Consider the following 17,159-nt stretch of genomic DNA (forward strand, 5'->3'; position numbering starts at 1 on the left):
GAATGAACAGAGTGTCAAGAAAGGAAAGTGAGGAGCAGGGAAAAGAGAGGCCCCCAGGGCCGCCCAGAAGGAGAGGCTGTGGTGGTGATGCCGGGACCTCAAAGGTCATGGAGGTGGAGACACCAGAAGGGCCCAGATGCTGATCGTAGCAGTCCACTCCCAGCCCGGCCCTGAGCCAAGTGCTTAATGTGCATGCATTATTTATAGACATTCTTAGAACAGTTTTAGGTTTGCAGCAATGTTGAGCAGAAACTGCAGAGTTCCACATCCCCAGTCTACCCTGACGTGTCATCACTGAACCCCAAGTTGACAGCAGGGTTCCCTCCTGCTGTTATACAGGCTATGGGTTTGACATATGGATAATGGGTAGTATCATACAAGCATGCACTTTTAAACCTATCATAAAAAATTCTGAACGTCCCCTGAAGGAGAGAGAACAGCATCACAAAGCCCTGTGTACCCACTGAGCTGCCCCAGTGATCACTGTGTGGCCAGCATTCCAACGTCGCCTCCCACCAGCTCTCCAGTTACACGCACTACCTGCGTGGGCCTCACAACAACCCTAGCGAGAAGGGACTGTCACTGTCCCCACTTGCAGGATAGAGACAAGTCCCTGGCGAGTTTAGGAGAATTTCACTGCAGCTGAGAGGCCAGAAGCCAAGTAAGTGGGGGCTCCCCAAGGTTGGTAGCGTGTCCCAAAGGAAACAGAACCTCAAAGAAAGTCCACACTGCGAGGCTGGGAGGCATGCAGCCCTATTTAACTGCCTCATTCCACTGCTGCGGTCACTTGACTGTTCCCAAATGCCTGCCAAGGGCCTGCCGGGGCTGGGTTACATGTTGGGACCGTCAGAGTGAGCCCCAGTGATGGTCCCTAACTCCTCAGGGGGCTTTGCCCTCACGAGGAGTCACCAGTCACACAGATGGAAACACCAAGCCAGCTTAAATCCCCCCTTGGGCCAACCCAGGCTAGGAAGCGAATGATGGTGTGGAGCACAGTCTGCCCAAATTTCCAAAGTGGAGGCAAAGCTGTATCCTTTGGTCCTCCTCCACCGGGGTACGGGGCTGGTGCCCCTCTCCCCACCTACCCTTGAGGAGTTAGGTCACCTTTGGTTTTAAGTGTCAGGATCCAAACCCAAAGTGACATAACCAAAATTAAGTAGTGACATGGGAGAGGACACTTAGTGTTCTCATATATCGGACCCCAATGCTCACAGGTGATTTTAGCCCCAATTATGTTATCGGGACATGAGCTTCCTCCATCTCTTGGCTCTACTTTTCTCTGTAATTTGCTTCATTTTCAAACATGCCGTCTCCCCCACTTAGGGGGAGCAGTAGTAGAGGTCCCAGTTTAGTAATCCCAGCCAAAAAAGAACTCCCGCCTTCCCAGCAGTTCTAGCACAAGTCCCTGGGAACTAGCTCTCATTGGTCCAGGTCAGATTATGGGCGTATCCTCCTATGATATGGCTGGCTCCGATTGGGCTACATTGAGGCATGTGCCCACCCCAGAGGCAAGTGCTGCAGTGACCCACATCCAGATCTTGTGTACCAAATGTGGAGCAGGGACATCTTCCACAAAGAAAACCGAGGTCCTGTTACCTGATGTTGGGCAGGCAAAAATGACAGTTGTCACCCGTCCCTATAAATAGCAAATGCATGCCATACTTGTGCTTGTGTAGAACGTGTCTTCCCTGCACACTCATTCACCACACAGATTCCTAGAGATGGCTGCCCGGAGACCAGGAGGTAAGCATACCTCTCAGGGTAGCCACCGTGGCCCTATTACATAGTACGGTGGCAGGGCTCCCGTCTGAACTGCATTTACGTTTTGACTGTCACACTGTTTGTTCCACATGTTCTCTCAGTCCGGATGACTTCTCTTTTGGAAGTAGATGTCCTTGACTGATTTGTAGAGCCCGTCCTCCTCTCTTGAGGTAAATTATTAATCCTCCAAAGCAACTATGAATATTCTCTTACCTTTAATGTAACTGTCCTTTTCCTCTGTACAAACCTCTAAATCCCCTCATGCTGGACATCCCTCCAGCCCACTCTAGCTTTTCAGGGAGGGCTCAGGTGACTGACAGTAAAGGGGGCAGCCTCCTAACTACATTTACTCCCCTTGAGCCCCTTAGTTGTATTAAAACACGGGTTTCCTCCAGGGAGGACAAGTCTTTTAGGTTCTCCTTCCCCAGGTCTTCCCGGCTGACCCATTCGCCTTCTCCATTTGGCTGGTAATACCCGTCCTCAGACACCCCGACCCGCACTGCCCTTTTGTAAACTGCACTTTCCATTGCAGCATTGTGCCAAACGCAGGCCTCTCTCCTGCACCAGGCCACTTCCATCAGGACCCCGTTTGCCTCATTTGTGAGGGGTAGTAGCAGGGATGTTGAAATACAGTACACACAAATGGCTTACGCCTTACTGGTCCTGAGGCTAAAGAAGAGCGGAGAGCTAGGGCCTCTGAATGTTTCTGATCAAACCCTCTGGAGCATAAAGCCCACCATGTGTTTATCTGTTTACATATCACATACACTGCCCACGTAAACTTTATGAAACATACAATTTTTAAGTAAAATGTATTTAAATTTAAACTAATATTTTTATTATTAAAGTTAGCATGGTGCCTGAAAAATTAACCTAAAATACAGACGCTGGTTTGTTTTGTTTCCATTCTCAACGATCCAGCACCTCCTGTGGGCACGTACTGGTGATTCAGGACCACTAGCCTCCATCAGAGCCGTGACAAATTTTTCCAGAGCAGCGGGTGGCCACTGACTGACTGCAGTTGCCCAGCAGCCTTTCACAACATATAAATCCCATTAGACTCAGCACTCGCTTATTGCCCCCCCATGTCCTTTCTACACTCTCACCACCTCTGTGCCCAACTTATGCCATCAGTTTGCATTCCTTTCCAGCGACGCCTTCAGACTCTGCTAGTGGCGCCAACTAGTTCTGAAAGGCGGACAAGCTCACCGATGCCTCCCAGTTTGGAAATAGACACTCGGTCACTGCTTGAACGAAGGGAGGTGGAACTAGGCGGAGGCTATCAGGGCTCGCTCGCCCGGCGGCTGCGTGGTGGTGGCGGGAACCTGGGGCCAGCCGCAGGGCGTTTGTGCACGAGCAAGGCCCCTACCCGGAGCCCGGAGCCACGTCAGCAGCTACAGAAGATTCGCACCCCCTGCCCGAGGGGAACGCGGCGTGGGCCAAGCACGACCCGGAAGACATCCCGCTCCGTGCGCCCGCGCCGACTCGTCGCTTCCAGATACGTCATATCCGCTTGAAACTGGCCCGGGTCGCGAGAGGCGTGCCGGCCGCCTGGGGGCGGAGCCTCGGCGGGGCGGGGTCGGGGGCGGGGCCCCGGCAAGCGAGGCGGGGCCCGGCGGGCCCAGCTCGCAGGCGTCCGCGGGCCGGGCAGGCGCTTGGCCCCGGCGCCGAGCTCCCGGGCTTCGGCTGCAGGTGAGAGCTTTGGGCCGGAAAGGGCGGGCAGAAGGCGGCTTCTGGCCCCGGCCCGGCTCCGCGCCCTCTCGCTCGGACGGCCGGGCCCAGCCAGGGACGGGCGCGGCCGCAGGGCCTGGGAGTGGCGTGAGGGCCCCTGGCGCGATCCGGGAAGCGCCCGGGCGGCCTACCCTCCTGCCGACTGCAGGACCGCAGCGCGAGCCCGGCGGCGAGGCGCGTCGCCCCCTCCGCGGTTGGCGCTCGAGCTCTGCGCCCAGGCGGGCAACTTCCGGACTCCCAGCTTGGAAGGAGCCGGGTCAGCAATGCCGACTGCGCTCACACCGACCACACGGCCGGTGTGGAAACAGCGGTCGGCCGAGGGCTCCCTCCCCTGCCTTAGGGTGCAGCTGCTCAAACTCGTCCAGTCCCTCAAGCAGAAATGGTGTGGGATTTGGGCCAGAACCCTCTTGCAGTGACTCAAAGCCGCCAGCCGTACTGGAAGGACAGGGTGGATGGCCCTTAGCCTCCTCTCCTTTCTGAACTGATTCAAACCACCCCAGTGGCTTCAGTCCCGAGTGCTGTCGTCTTTTCCCCGTGACTCCCTTCCACTTTGCTTCTTATACTCCCTCTGGTTTTCCTGCCTCCCTCTTCAGCGGTGGCATGCAAAGCTGGACCAAGGCCTCCAGGGTAAGTGACCCAAACTCCAAACCAGCAGAGGCCATGGCATGCAGGGGTGGGGGAACGTTCCCAGGGATGAGCTTTATTTAACCTGCCCTTCACCCCCTACTTCCCCTGCCCCCCAGTCTCAGATGAGGGGGAACAGGTCCAACGACTGATAGGATCTGGAGAGGCAAGAGCCTCTTCCAGGACTGGGACACTGCAGTGAGGCAACCAACAGGAGTGAGGGTAGGGTTAGGCAACCCACCCTGGTTGCCCCAGTTCCAGCAGGTGACAGTGGCTGCCCAGATTGAGAAGTGGAAGTGGACAAACCCTTCATCCTCAGGGACCCTCCCCCCACCCAGAACCGCTCATAGTCCCACTGGAAGTTCTCAGCTTCGGTAGGGCCTCGTGTGGGCATGGGGAGGAGCCCCTGGACTCAGAACAGAGCCTCTCAGAGGTGACACAGTGCTCCTAAGGGGCTCAAATACTGGGGACTGCCAGAGGAGTGGGAGCTCCAACAGGAGGAAGAAAGGCACCCTGCAAACACAGGGTCTTATCTGACCACCTCCTGCTCCCGCTTCTGGCAGTTTCCCTGGGGAGAGAGGACCTCCTTCCTGCCCCAGGACTCCGGCCTCACCACTGTCGGCAGGTACGGTAGGCCACGAAGCCACAGCAGGGCTGTTCACAATGGCATGGCCATGATGGACGTTAACCCTGAGGCCCTTCGCCAGTTGGTTACCCACTCACTATACATCCTGCTTTGCCAGCTGCTCTCTGCCTGGCCGATGATACTCAAACAGCCTGATGGCCGCTCAGATCTGGCCCAAGCCGGGTTTCAGCACCCGGTTCTCAGCAGGCTTGTCTCCATGCCATCCCCATGCAGTCTCTCGGAGATTTCATCCTGGTGCAGTGTCACTGTGGTCCCTCTCTGTCTCGAAGCCCGTGGGCAACAGGCTGGTGGTGACAGGGTTAGGGGTGGCTCTCCGAGATCCACGGGTATCAGGCCATTGCTGCATGTTCGCTGTGCTGGAAAAGTCCAGGGAAAGCAGCAGGTAGCCGCAGCTTGAAAGGGAACTCCTTTCTGTAGGCGGCCCCGCTGGGTGAGGGGTGGGAAACTTGAGACAGGTATGCGGGGGAAGGGGACAGACAAATGGCACTCAAGGGCCGCAACTAGGCATTGCCTTTCTGTTCCTGGGACTGCGGCTAGGGGCTCTGCTGGGTCTCCCAGCACTGGGCTTCCAGACCCCCTTGCTCCTGGACTCACAGCTGCTCACCGTTACCAGATACCTTTCTGTGTCCCTTCTCTCCTCAGGAAGAGCTCCACTGTCACAGAACACAGCACAGGGCCAGGCCCGGCCCATGGACCTTTCTCCGGACAACCCGATGGCACGAGTGGGGCTGCTCTCCTAAGCCACAGAGGGCCTGGGAATACGGTCCTCTGGGAGGAGCCATGGGGCTTAGGAGGGGCAGGGGCAGCTCCCAGTGGCCTGGACAGGGTGAGGGCAGGGCTTGCCCAGGCCCCCTAGGCTTGCTCAGAGTTTCCTTGCTACTCGTCAGCCTACCATTGGGAGCCCACGGAATAGCCAGCATCAACCTCGGCACAGCTCTGGGCCATACCGTGCCACTGACGGGGAGCCAATACTTGAGCATTGGGGATGGCTCTGTGATGGAGTTTGAGTTCCCAGAGGAGAGCGAGGGCATCATTGTGATCTCAAGCCAGTACCCAGGCCAGGGCAACAGGACAGGACCTGGTCCCACGCTGAGGGTCACCTCCTTGGACACAGAGGTGCTGACCATCAGAAACGTGAGTGCCATAACCTGGGGCGGCGGGGGCGGCTTTGTGGTCAGCATCCACTCGGGCCTGCCCGGCCTGGCCCCACTCCACATCCAGCTTATGGATCCCCACAAGGCCCCACCCATGCTCATTGAGGAACGGAGAGATTTCTGCATCAAGGTCTCACCTGCTGAAGACACGCCCACCAGTCTCGGCACCGAGCTGGTCCACTTCTCAGAGAGCCCCATACTCTACTTGCTTCTGCCTCTTCTCTTTGTCAACAAGTGTTCATTTGGGTGCAAAGTAGAACTTGAGGTTCTGAAGGGGCTCCTGCAGAGCCCCCAGCCCATGCTGCTGGGCCTCCTGGGCCAGTTCCTGGTCATGCCCTTATATGCTTTCCTGATGGCCAAGGTCTTCATGCTGCCCAAGGCCCTGGCTCTTGGCCTCATCATCACCTGCTCGTCGCCCGGCGGCGGGGGGAGCTACCTCTTCAGCCTCCTCCTCGGAGGGGACGTTACTCTGGCCATCTCCATGACCTTCATCTCCACAGTGGCTGCCACTGGTTTCCTGCCATTGTCCTCAGCTCTCTACAGCCGCCTGCTCAGCATCCATGAAACACTGCATGTGCCCATCTCCAAGATCCTGGGGACCCTACTCTTCATCGCCGTTCCCATAGCAGCAGGTGTCGTGATCAGGTCCAAGCTCCCCAAGTTCTCCCAGTTGCTGCTGCAGGTCATCAAGCCTTTCAGCTTTGTGCTCCTCCTAGGTGGCCTCTTCCTGGCCTACCGCATGGGGGTCTTCATCCTGGCAGGCGTCAGGCTGCCCATCGTGCTGGTGGGCCTCACAGTGCCCCTGGTTGGCCTCCTGGTGGGCTACTGCCTGGCTACATGCCTGAAGCTGCCAGTGGCCCAGCGGCGGACGGTCAGCATCGAGGTAGGGGTACAGAACAGCCTGCTGGCCTTGGCCATGCTGCAGCTGTCCCTCCGTCGCCTTCAAGCAGACTACGCCTCCCAGGCCCCCTTCATCGTAGCACTGAGTGGCACCTCAGAAATGCTGGCCTTGGTCATCGGCCACTTCATCTACAGTAGCCTGTGCCCAGTCCCCTGAGGCCCCTGGGTCAAGCTTTCACCACCCTTCGCCCCTACCCTCCGCCCACTGTCTCCACAGTTCTTGTGTACCAAAGGCCTTCAGCTCTCATGCACTATGCACTCAGAAAAAAAAAAAAATCCAGGCTTATTTTTTTTACTGGTTTTTTATTCTCCAGCTTTCAGTGCCAAAGAGGCCGTGCTGAGTTAGGTAGGTGGGCACTGCTCAGAAAATATATTTCAATAAAAGAGAGAAGCAAGATTGGGTGGCTTCCAGTCTTTGCCCTTGGGGTGGGGGCAGGAAGGGTGTGGCTGGGTAGAGATGTACACAGGATGGAGGAACTGGCTTGGGTGACCATGTGATCTCTGCAGGCTTTCTCTCTAACCTTCCTTTCCCATGCATTTGCCTGTCAGGGAGAGGTGGGCCCTACTGTTCTCGAGTGAGCGTGCGGGGATGAAGACGGGATGAGTGCAGAGGCCGGGCTCCCCAGCCAGCTCTCAAACTCAGCTGACTTTCTGCAGCCAGGCTAGAGAAGAGAGGCAGAGGGCCCTCGGGCAGTAGGGCAAAAGCTTGGCCGCGCTGGGCCTTTACGTGGACTCCCGAGCGAGAGAATCCGGGTTTGCACGAGCCCCAGCAGCCCGCCAGGGACGACAGCACTCCCGGCCCTCCGTCCCCCCCACCAAGCCCCAGCTTCCACCGGAAGCCAACTTGGCCCAACTCGCTCCTCCTCCCTGTCGTGGCGGGCTGCCAGGCACCGTGGCCGCAGGGAAATCCGGCAGCGCGCGTGGCGTTCCCCGACGTTCCCGAGGCGGGACTCCGGGTCCGCTCTTCGCGGGCCGGTGGAGGCGGGGCCGGGCCGCGCGGGGCGGGGCGGGAAAGGGCGGGGCCGGGCGCGTCCCTCGCGCTGCTTCCGGCGGCGACGGGCGGTTCCGGCGCGCGCCCGGGGCGGCGGCGCGCAGCGGGGGGCGGTCGGGGTGCGCGCCCGCCGCAGTGGATGCCGCCATGCAGCTGACAGTGAAAGCGCTCCAGGGCCGCGAGTGCAGCCTGCAGGTAGCGTCGCGGGGGGTCCCGCCAGCGTGCCGGCTCGCGCACTCCCCACCCCCCGCGCTGGGCGCAAGGACGGGACGGGCGGGGCGGGGGATGGGCAGTGGGGGAGGCCGGGGAGGCGACCTCAGCGGGGGCCCCGGGAACTCAGCCTCTGCTTCGCACCCTCGGCCCGGCCACAGGTGTCGGAGGACGAGCCGGTGTCCACGCTGAAACATCTGGTCTCCGAGAAGCTCAACGTCCCCGTGCGCCAGCAGCGGCTGCTATTCAAGGGCAAAGCCCTGGCAGGTACCCGGGCAGAGGAGCCGCCCAGGGAGCCGCGCAGGAATTCGGGGGACGGGGTGTCTAGGCCGAGCCCGAGAAGGAGTGTGACATGGGGTGCTGGTCACTCTGCCCTCAGGGAGGTGACCGAACCCTCCTCAGACAGGTGCCGCAGAGCTTCGCCTGTGGGTAACGACTTCTATCAATCTCTCTTTGCCAGATGGGAAGAGACTCTCCGACTACAGCGTTGGGCCCAATTCCAAGCTCAACCTAGTGGTCAAACCTCTGGAGAAGGTGTTGCTGGAAGAAAGCGCCGCCCGGAGACTCGCCGAGGCCCCACCCCCGCCGGCCCCCGCCTGGCAGCTCGTCTCCAAAGTCCTGGCCCGCCACTTCAGCGCTGCGGACGCGGCCAGGGTCCTGGATCAGCTCCAGAGGGTGAGCAAGGCAGCCCAGGACATTCATCCCCAGCCCGGCTGCGCCCATCCCCTGCCGCAGGGTACCCCCGACTGGCACCCCCTGAATCCTGCCTTCTCTCCTCAGGATTATGAGAGGTCCCTGAACCGCCTGACTCTGGATGACATCGAGCGCCTCGCTGGCCGCTTTCTGCACCCCGAAGTGACTGAAGCTGTGGAGAAGGGGTTCTCCAAATAGGATTCTCCAGTGTGGGGAGGAGCCCAGCCAGGCTACAAGCTGCATGTAGCATTAAATGTGTTCTCCTGTTGCAATTTGACTCATAATAATAATACGAATAAGAATAACAGCCGGCAGGCACCCGGGTCCACGTACCTGGTTTGCCCTGGGGGCAGGCACAGCACACGCACTGGACGCGCCCCCCCCCCCCCCCCCCCCCCCCCCCCCGCCCACGGTAAGACAGTGAGGAGGCATCAAGCAGTGAAGCCGGGAAGCCAGCATCTGAGCATGGCCAGCTTCTAGAAGTGCCTCAGGGTGCAGAGGGGAAAAGGGGCTGTTGGACAGGTTCCAAGGGATGGTCTTTGGCCTGTCATGTTTAGGCCACTGAAAATAAACCTCCAGAAACTCCTCAGGCCTGAAAGGAAAAGCAGCTGGCCCAGGCTGCCCAGTCCTGTCACCTGACCTCAGACAGGTTCAGGACATTGGCAGGGGGTCAAGTGACAGCCAGCCCTGGGGCCCCCGCAGCTGCTGCAGCCAGTGTGCCCCCGACAAGGAAAAGCAGGTTAGGGAGTCGGAGACCTCTGCGGTATGACCTCAGGCAAGTCCCAGTGCCACGCCGGTTCCTACTTGTTAACTCTGCACCGTGGTGGCCATTCTTGAAACCTCCCTTTCCTTCATCCTTACCCAGCCCCGGGGTGAGGGGTCTGTGCTCCATACACACACAGGCCAAAAACCGAGCAGTGGCCAAGCATGGCCCAGAGATGCGATGTCTTGGTCCTTCATGTCACAGCTCTTTGGGTTAACCTTTCCCTCTGCTTATTTTCTCCTGGACATAGGCATGTCTCACCGAGGGATGACAGGTGACTAACTTGAGGTCACTCAGCCTTGGCCAGGCCCCCACACCCTGCGCTTACCCACAGTGTGGAAGTAGACCCTTCCTCTGCCACATGGACACAGGGCCTTTCCTTCTGCACACACCTCACTGCCTGAGGGGAGCGCTCAGATTGCTGGGCAGGGGCTAGAAGCATGGGCTGGTGGCCCTGCTCCCACCTTGCCCTGTGTGTGGGCACTAGAGGTCACTAGGCACCTGCTCCTTGGCAGAGGACACCTAGGACGGTCAAGGCCAGAAGGAAGCTGCCCTCCTGCTGGGCCTCATGGGGTGAATTCTGGGTGGCCAGGCAGGGAAGACAGAGGCCCAAAGGGTGAAGGCTTTGAAGAGCAGAAAGAAGTCCCTGCCTGCTCCCACCCCCCAGAGCTGGGAATGTCCAACAGCAGGGAAGCTTCTCTGGCACTTTGCAATGCTCTCATTCTATTCTGAGTCAGGAAATTTTTGTTGAAATTTCAAATCCCACTAAAAGTGAGTGAGACGGACTCTGAACTGGAAGGAACTGCATTTGGCATCCAGTAATGGGTTTAACCATGAAAGAAACTGGTTTAAGCCATAAAGGAAACGCCGGTTGACCGAGCTGAGAAGTCCAGGGGTACTGGCAGCAGATGGACGGTTCCGCCAGATGCACAGTCTCCTCCTGCCTCCCCTCTCCAGTCCAGGCCATTGCCTCAGGATCAAAAGATGGCTGTTCTCTGTATCCACGGACTCTCCTGTTCACAGCCATCAAGGCGCACCTTCTCCCCCCGGGGTGTAGGTGTAGCTTCTTTCTCGGATGCCCCCAGCAAATAAATGCTGTTCTATTGCTCAGGTCACACTCCAGTCATTTTGGCCAGCGGGGGGATGGGTGGTGGGAGGCCAGCCCCCTGGATTCCCATGGGAGGGAGGGACAGGAGGATTCCCTACAAAAGCCAGGGCTAAATGGTGGGGCCAAGCAGCAGCTGTCCACTGCAGCGGAGTGACGCCATTGTGCATTTCAGACCCTAGAGATGGCCATTGAGTGCCTTGTGCTAGTGCCTCGTGGCTCAGGAGTGACAAGAACCCTCGGGTGGCTAGGAGCCATCCACTGGACACGGGACATGGGGGTCAGGAACTCATCCAGGACATCAGGGTGGACATGGAAGCATGAATGAGATCGTCAGGGTGTATGGTGGGAGCCTGGCCCAGTCGTCTGGTTCCAGAGCCCCGTGCAGCCTTCTTTGACGTCGGACAGGAGTGAGGTGTGGAGAGGGTGTCCTAGGATCTCTGAGGACAGGTGAGGGGGCTTTCCAGAGAGTGTAGCATGAAAAGAGAAGAGAGGACTGGGCCTTGAGGCATTTTACCAACTGGAGACATGGTAAAGGCCCAGAAGCTACCCAACACGAGGCCACGGGGAAAGGTCAGTACGAGAAGCCAAGGACACCCTTCCAGAAAGGGGGGGTCTGTTGTCTGGAGCTGCCAAGAGGCATTGGTAGCAAGAAGGTCGTTGGTGACATTGGAGAGCTAGAAGTGGCTGCAAGGTGGAGAGAGGTGGGACAGTGAGAGCGGGGGGGGGGGGCACATTCTGGAAGCTTCTCTCCAGCTGTGGCTGGGCAGGGATGGGCAGGAAAAGGAGGGAAGACAGGAGGAGAAAGGATGCTGCAGGGCTGGGAGTGGGAGACACAAGGGGAAGGGGCCTGTGCTGTCAGGAGAGGAGACCAGGGACTCCAAGTGAAGATGGAGCGGCCATAGGGCTGCACCCTCCCTCTGCCCCTCGAATCTGGGGGTGGCCCTGGGTATGCCCATGGGCTCTGAACACTATGGTTCTTCAACAGCGGTCACGATGTTTAAGGCAGGCTCTGTACCCCTCTGACCCAAGCGCCCACCCAGGAGGTGGGTACTGACACCCCTGCTGCCCTATGGGCCCTGGCTACTGTGGATCCCCAAGCCCCACTGCCTGCCCCTTGGGGAGGGTCCTCGGGATAGTCCCCACCCCCAGGGACATGATGCACCTGGTGGGCCCTGCTGTTCGTTACAATGATATTGGGAGACACAGGACAAGTTGGGGCATCACAGATGGAAGTGGTCTGGCACCTGGCATGCGGTGCTTGTGGTGCCATTTCCCAAAGGCACGGAGCAGGAAGGGGCAGACTCGGGAGAGCAGCATTTACTTCGCAATGGAACTCACCGACTGGAGGTACGCAAGCAGCTAGGCTGCTCTCACAGTTTGCTGGCACGGGCAGGCGTCCTGCACAGGCCTGGCTGAAACTGGGCCCGGCCAGCTCTGATAGGTTCAGCAGGGGTGCAGGGGTGAGCCGGGCCTGGTGCTTCTAGGAGTAGACACGACAGCTGTAGGCAGCCCCAGACCTTGGGGCCCAGGAAAGCCCGAAGGAGAAACAGCCACCCTTGCCCACCTCGAGGGCTCCTGGGGAACCACCCTGTCTGCGTGTCCCTCAGGGTGTTCACTCCTTCTCTCGCTCCATTGCTGGTTCTTTCCCCCCCACACACCTTACCTCTTAATATGAGGAGCTCCAGGGCCCTGTACCCAGACCCCACTCCCCACCATCACTTCCCAAGGGAGTCTGTCCACCTTCATTCCCGTCTCTGTACTTCCCTCTTGGCCCTTTTTCCTGAGCTCCAGGCCACATCTCTAAGTGACTGAGACAGCTCCTGGCCCTCCTGTAGATGCCTCCTTCATTCCTTCCAGACACACTCCCAAAGCGCCCGCCATGTCCCAAAGGCTGGCAACGCTGGCACCAAAAGACACAGCTCCCTCCCTTGTGGCATTTACATCAGCCACTGAGCAAGCACATTTCTCCACAGCCTGCCTCAATGAATGCCAACAGCTCTCAGCCACACTTTTAACAACAGGAAGCAGGAGGACACCCGTGTCTCTCAAAACTCTCCCTTTTCGGAGCGCCTGGGTGGCTCAGGCGTTAAGTCTCTGCCTTTGGCTCAGGTCATGATCCCAGAGTCCTGGGATCCAGCCATGCATCAGGCTCCCTGCTCTGATGGAAGGCTTCTTCTCCCTCTCCCACTCCCCCTGCTTGTGTTACCTCTCGTGTGTCTCTTTCTCTGTCAAATAAATAAATAAATAAAACATCTCCCTTTTCCATAGGGAATCAGGCAACAATATATATTTTAATTTCTTTACTTGTCAGAGAGAGAGGGTGAGAGGGAGCACAAGCAGGGGGAGCAGCAGGCAGAGAAGCAGACTCCCTGCCAAGCAAGGAGCCCGATGTGGGGCTCCATCCCAGGACCCTGGGATCATGACCAGAGCCAAAACAGAGGCTTAAGCCACTGAGCCACCCAGGCATCCCAAGCAACAATATTTTTGAAAGAATCCAGAGCACTTGCCTCGTAGAATGTTCCAGAATCTAGGTTCTCCCGATTGCTTCCTCATTAGATTCAGCAGGGAGTCTGCTTCTCTCTCTCTCCCTCTGCGCCTCGCCCTGCTCGTGCTTTCTCTAAAATAAATAAATAAATCTTTAAAAAGAAACTGAACAGGGGCGCCTGGGTGGCTCAGTGGGTTAAGCCGCTGCCTTCGGCTCAGGTCATGATCTCAGGGTCCTGGGATCGAGTCCCGCATCGGGCTCTCTGCTCAGCAGGGAGCCTGCTTCCTCCTCTCTCTCTCTCTGCCTGCCTCTCTGCCTACTTGTGATCTCTCTCTGTCAAATAAATAAGTAAAATCTTTAAAAAAAAAAATAAATAAAAAGAAACTGAACAGAACAACAACAACAAAAACTTACCAGAGAGCTATATGAATGATATAAAAGTAAAGAAAACAAGATTATAATTTCAGATTATGATCAATGCAATGCAATTGACTGAAATGGACATATGTGAAGAATGTTGCCTGGGGGCAGTATGTTAGTTTGGTGACACAAAAGGCCTTTCCAAGGCGACATGGGAACCAAGATCCTCATGACAAGGAGCAGCCAACCATGGGAAGATTTGTACAGAGTCTTCCAAACATAAGAATAAATGCAAGAGCTAGGGTTAGGCCACCCCTGGTCAGGAGCAAAGAGAAGGCCCCAGGCTGCAGAGAATGCAGGAGCCAACAGATGAGGACACAGAAGGACAAGCTGGGAGCTCAGGTCAGACAGAGTTGGGGTATTTTTGAAGATTTCTTTATTCATTTTTGAGAGGAGGGAGAGGGAGAGAATCAGAGAATCTCAAGCAAACTTCTTGCGGATCATGGAGCCCAGCACTGGGCTGGAACTCACAACCCTGAGGTCATGACCTGAGCAGAAACCAAGAGCTGGCCGCTCAACCGACTGAGCCCCCCAGGCGCCCCACACGTAGGAGCTTTTATTAGCTACATCAGGAGTTCAGATATAATTGCAAGGGCAATGGAAAATCATTTTATGATTCTAAACAGGGATGCGACATAATGTAACATATTAAGAATTAGGGGCGCCTGGGTGGCTCAGTGGGTTAAGCCGCTGCCTTCGGCTCAGGTCATGATCTCAGAGTCCTGGGATCGAGTCCCGCATCGGGCTCTCTGCTTGGCAGGGAGCCTGCTTCCCTCTCTCTCTCTCTGCCTGCCTCTCCATCTACTTGTGATTTCTCTCTGTCAAATAAATAAATAAAATCTTTAAAAAAAAAAAAAAAAAAGAATTAAGAGGTGATTCTGTTGCATGAACAAGCTGTAAAGGCACAAGTATAGTAGCAAACCAGTCAGGAAGCTATTGAACGAATTGGATGGATGGTGGTTCCCACTTGGCATTAGCAATGAAGAGGGAGTGAAGTGGTCTGATGTAGGGTCTGTTTTGAGAGGAGATGGAGCAGGATTTGATGCTCTAGTACAGTTTTATGTCCTTCCTTATGATTACCAAGGACAGACACAGAAAACTAATACAGCATCCCAGGATGGATATCTCTTGTCTGATTAAAAAACTGCTTTTTGATTATGGGGGTGCCCGCAGGCTGGTTCGGTGGGTACAGCATGCGACTCTTGGTCTGGGGCACGTGAGTTTTTGGCCCAGGCTGGGTGTAGAGACGACGTACAAGAAAAAAAATGAAAGAAACATGACGTAAGGTCTCCGCGGGCCTTTTGGGGGAAGAAGCCCCCCCAAGGAAGTCAGCCCCCCAAAGCCACCACCCAGAGATCATGGGTGTCTACACTTGGGGGTGTTGTGCAGGCTTCCTGGCATCTAGACCGGGCCGTGGGGACTTTTGCCGTTCTGCCTTCTGGTTGTTCGTCTAGGACACGAGCCCGGTTTTCCGCGGCCACTGCTTGAGTTCCGGGGCCCACCCCGTCGCTCCTCGTCCCTCTGGCAGGCTTGCCCTCGCACGGGGGCCACCGGGCCATCTTCCTGAAAATCGCATCTGATGCGCTCATCCCAGGGGCCGCCCCCTCGAAGGCCACTTCGGGTTGTCCACCTGTACCGGCGATGGGGCCGGGGCGCGGCTCAGGATCCGTCGTGGGCTCTGTCCCACCTCCCTTCCACGAATGGCTGCAAGGACGTCGAGCCGCACGTCCCCCCTGGGGACCCGAACCCCGGGAAGAGGCAGGGCGGGCAACAGGCCTCGAGTCCCGTGGCTTCACACGAGGTCTCGGGCAGGGGTGGGGGCTGCGATGGGGGTCGAGCTGAGGCACGACGGGACTGCGGAGGTGCGACGGGGTCACGTGTCACCCTAGGGGGCAGCGTTCCGTGAGGGAGTGCTCGCTGGCCACGCAGCCGGGAAGGCGGTCCCGGAAGCCACGGGCCGCGGGGTCGGCTTGGCGGGAAGCCAGCACGCTGCCGGCCGCCGCCCGAGGGAAGGGTCGTGTATGCGCAGGCGCGCCTGGCTCCCACGGAGCCCTGAGGGGCGGGGCTTCGCGAGAGAGCGCTCATTGGCCAGGCAGCCGTGGGGCGGGGTCTCCGGCAGCTCCCGGGGCAGCTGACCGGGACTGTGGGAGGCGAGTCTAGGGCCCAGCAGGCTCCGCGGGGCCGGGGCGGGTCGGTGGGGTTGGCCGGGGTGGGGGGCGATGGGGGCTGTTGGCGCAGGCGCTCCGGGCAGCCCGAGTCGCGTCGCCTACAAAGGCGCTGAGCTTTGCGAGGAAGCGCTCGCCGGCTCGGCAGCCATGGGTCCTCCCAGGGCCCGAGGGTGCAAGGGCCCACTGGGCGGGCAGCGACCACAGGCCCGGCGGCCTCCCTAGGAGCCCGTTGGCGCAGGTGCCCTGGGGACGCGTCGGGCTCTGAGACGCAGGGCTTGTGGAGAGAGCCGCGCTTTCCTGGCGGGCCCCCGCCGGGTCGGTTTGGCGGGAAGCGGCCACGCGCCCGGCACCCTTTTCCCCCCACGCCGCCCCGCCCCGCCCCGCCCCGCCCCGCCCCGCCCTGCCCCGCCCCGCCCCGCCCCGCCCTGCCCCGCCCCGCCCCGCCCTGAGACAGTGGCGTGCGCGCGGCGCGGGGGCGGGGCCTCGCGAAAGGCGGGGCTTTGGGAAGAAGCCCCAGTTCCTCAGAGGGGCGGGGCGGCGGGAGCGGCGCCCGGAAGGCGGGGGCGGGGCGCGGCGGCCATGCAGGCGGCAGGCGCAGACGCAGGCGCGGGCGGCGGGGCGGGCGCTGCGGACCACGGCCCGGACGGCCATGACCGTCGCGGTGGCCGGGGCGGCCCCGGCTTTCCCGGCGGCGCGGGCGAGGCCGCTGCTGCCGCCGCCGGCAGGGCTCGGCCCGTCTCGCGCGCACGGCACGTCCCGGAGCCGGGCGGAGACGCCGCTGCCACGACTGGACGGCGGGAGACCCGAAGACACGGATTGTATCCTGCCCGAGCGGACGGCGGGGCCGGGGGCTGGCTGTGGGCGCCAGGGCCCCTGAGGGACCGAAGGGTCGGGGCGGCCTGCGGGCGGACAGGGAGAGGGGCGGTGTTCACCGGGGACTGGGGACGGCTGGGGCGGTCCGGCCAGGGCTGGTGTGACAGTGGTCATCGGGGAAGCGGCTGGAGGGTCTGGCCGAGGCTGGTGGGACAGTGGTGTGGGGGGGGTGGAGACTGTGGGAGTCCAGCCCGATTGCTGGTGTGGTAGTAGTCACCGGAGGAGCGGCTGCAGAGGTCTGGCCCGGGGCTGGTGGGACAGTAGTCAGCGGGGGGGCGCGGCTGGGGATTCCGGCCCAGGGCGGGGGGGGCGGTGGTCCCCGGGGGGGCAGAGGCGGGGGGCCGGCCCAGGGCTGGTGGGACAGTGGTCCCTGGGGCAGGCTGGGTGGTCCGGCCCGGGGCTGGTGGGACAGTAGTCACAGGAGGTGGAGAGGCTGTGGGGGTCCAGCCTGATTGCTGGTGGGACAGGAGTCAGTGGGGAGCAGCTGCAGAGGGCTGGTGGGGCCGGGGCCACCGGGGGAGCGGCTGGGAGGGTCCAGCCCGGGCCGGTGGGACGGTGGTCACCGGGGGAGTGGCTGGGGGGGGTGGGTCCCGCCCGGGGCTGCGGGGACACTGGTCACAGGAGATGTTGGG

General features: G+C 59.5%; 3 protein-coding genes across 5 annotated transcripts in view; all 3 read left to right on the top strand.

Moving 5' to 3' along the window:
* The first annotated feature begins 3,373 nt into the window (after positions 1–3,373).
* On the top strand, positions 3,374–7,213 carry SLC10A3 (solute carrier family 10 member 3). 3 transcript variants are annotated; one of them, XM_059386347.1, is made up of 3 exons: positions 3,375–4,119; positions 4,680–4,741; positions 5,405–7,213. In XM_059386347.1, the coding sequence occupies exon 3, from the start codon at positions 5,543–5,545 to the stop codon at positions 6,971–6,973; it is 1,431 nt and encodes a 476-aa protein (XP_059242330.1). In that variant the 5' UTR covers positions 3,375–4,119; positions 4,680–4,741; positions 5,405–5,542; the 3' UTR covers positions 6,974–7,213. The 3 variants fall into 3 exon arrangements, with proteins under 3 accessions (XP_059242331.1, XP_059242330.1, XP_059242329.1); XM_059386348.1 differs by lacking the exon at positions 4,680–4,741 and having other exon boundaries at positions 3,374–3,453; XM_059386346.1 differs by lacking the exon at positions 4,680–4,741.
* Positions 7,214–7,882: 669 nt separating this feature from the next.
* On the top strand, positions 7,883–8,978 carry UBL4A (ubiquitin like 4A). The gene is made up of 4 exons (XM_059386349.1): positions 7,883–8,002; positions 8,179–8,284; positions 8,478–8,692; positions 8,798–8,978. Exons 1-4 carry the CDS (start codon positions 7,955–7,957, stop codon positions 8,906–8,908), a joined length of 480 nt encoding a protein of 159 aa, XP_059242332.1. The 5' UTR covers positions 7,883–7,954; the 3' UTR covers positions 8,909–8,978.
* A 7,240-nt stretch (positions 8,979–16,218) lies between these two features.
* LAGE3 (L antigen family member 3) overlaps positions 16,219–17,159 on the top strand; it is a 1,986-nt gene continuing 1,045 nt past the window's right edge. Inside the window, exon 1 of the mRNA XM_059384711.1 lies at positions 16,219–16,472. Coding sequence (XP_059240694.1) covers positions 16,234–16,472 — 239 coding nt within the window. The 5' untranslated portion in view covers positions 16,219–16,233. The remainder of the gene's footprint in view (positions 16,473–17,159) is intronic.

This window comes from Mustela nigripes, chromosome X (genome assembly GCF_022355385.1).
Source record: "Mustela nigripes isolate SB6536 chromosome X, MUSNIG.SB6536, whole genome shotgun sequence".
NCBI classification, from domain to species: Eukaryota; Metazoa; Chordata; class Mammalia; order Carnivora; family Mustelidae; genus Mustela; species Mustela nigripes.

What these genes read in the sequence shown, in the direction of transcription:
- SLC10A3 (XM_059386346.1), top strand. Translation starts at nt 4,093, where the DNA reads ATGCAAAGCTGGACCAAGGCCTCCAGG. An exon ending in GCTGGACCAAGGCCTCCAGG is followed by an intron (nt 4,120 to 5,404) that starts GTAAGTGACCCA and finishes TTCTCTCCTCAG; the next exon opens with GAAGAGCTCCACTGTCACAG.
- UBL4A (XM_059386349.1), top strand. Translation starts at nt 7,955, where the DNA reads ATGCAGCTGACAGTGAAAGCGCTCCAGGGCCGCGAGTGCAGCCTGCAG. An exon ending in CAAGGGCAAAGCCCTGGCAG is followed by an intron (nt 8,285 to 8,477) that starts GTACCCGGGCAG and finishes TCTCTTTGCCAG; the next exon opens with ATGGGAAGAGACTCTCCGAC. An exon ending in TCCTGGATCAGCTCCAGAGG is followed by an intron (nt 8,693 to 8,797) that starts GTGAGCAAGGCA and finishes TTCTCTCCTCAG; the next exon opens with GATTATGAGAGGTCCCTGAA.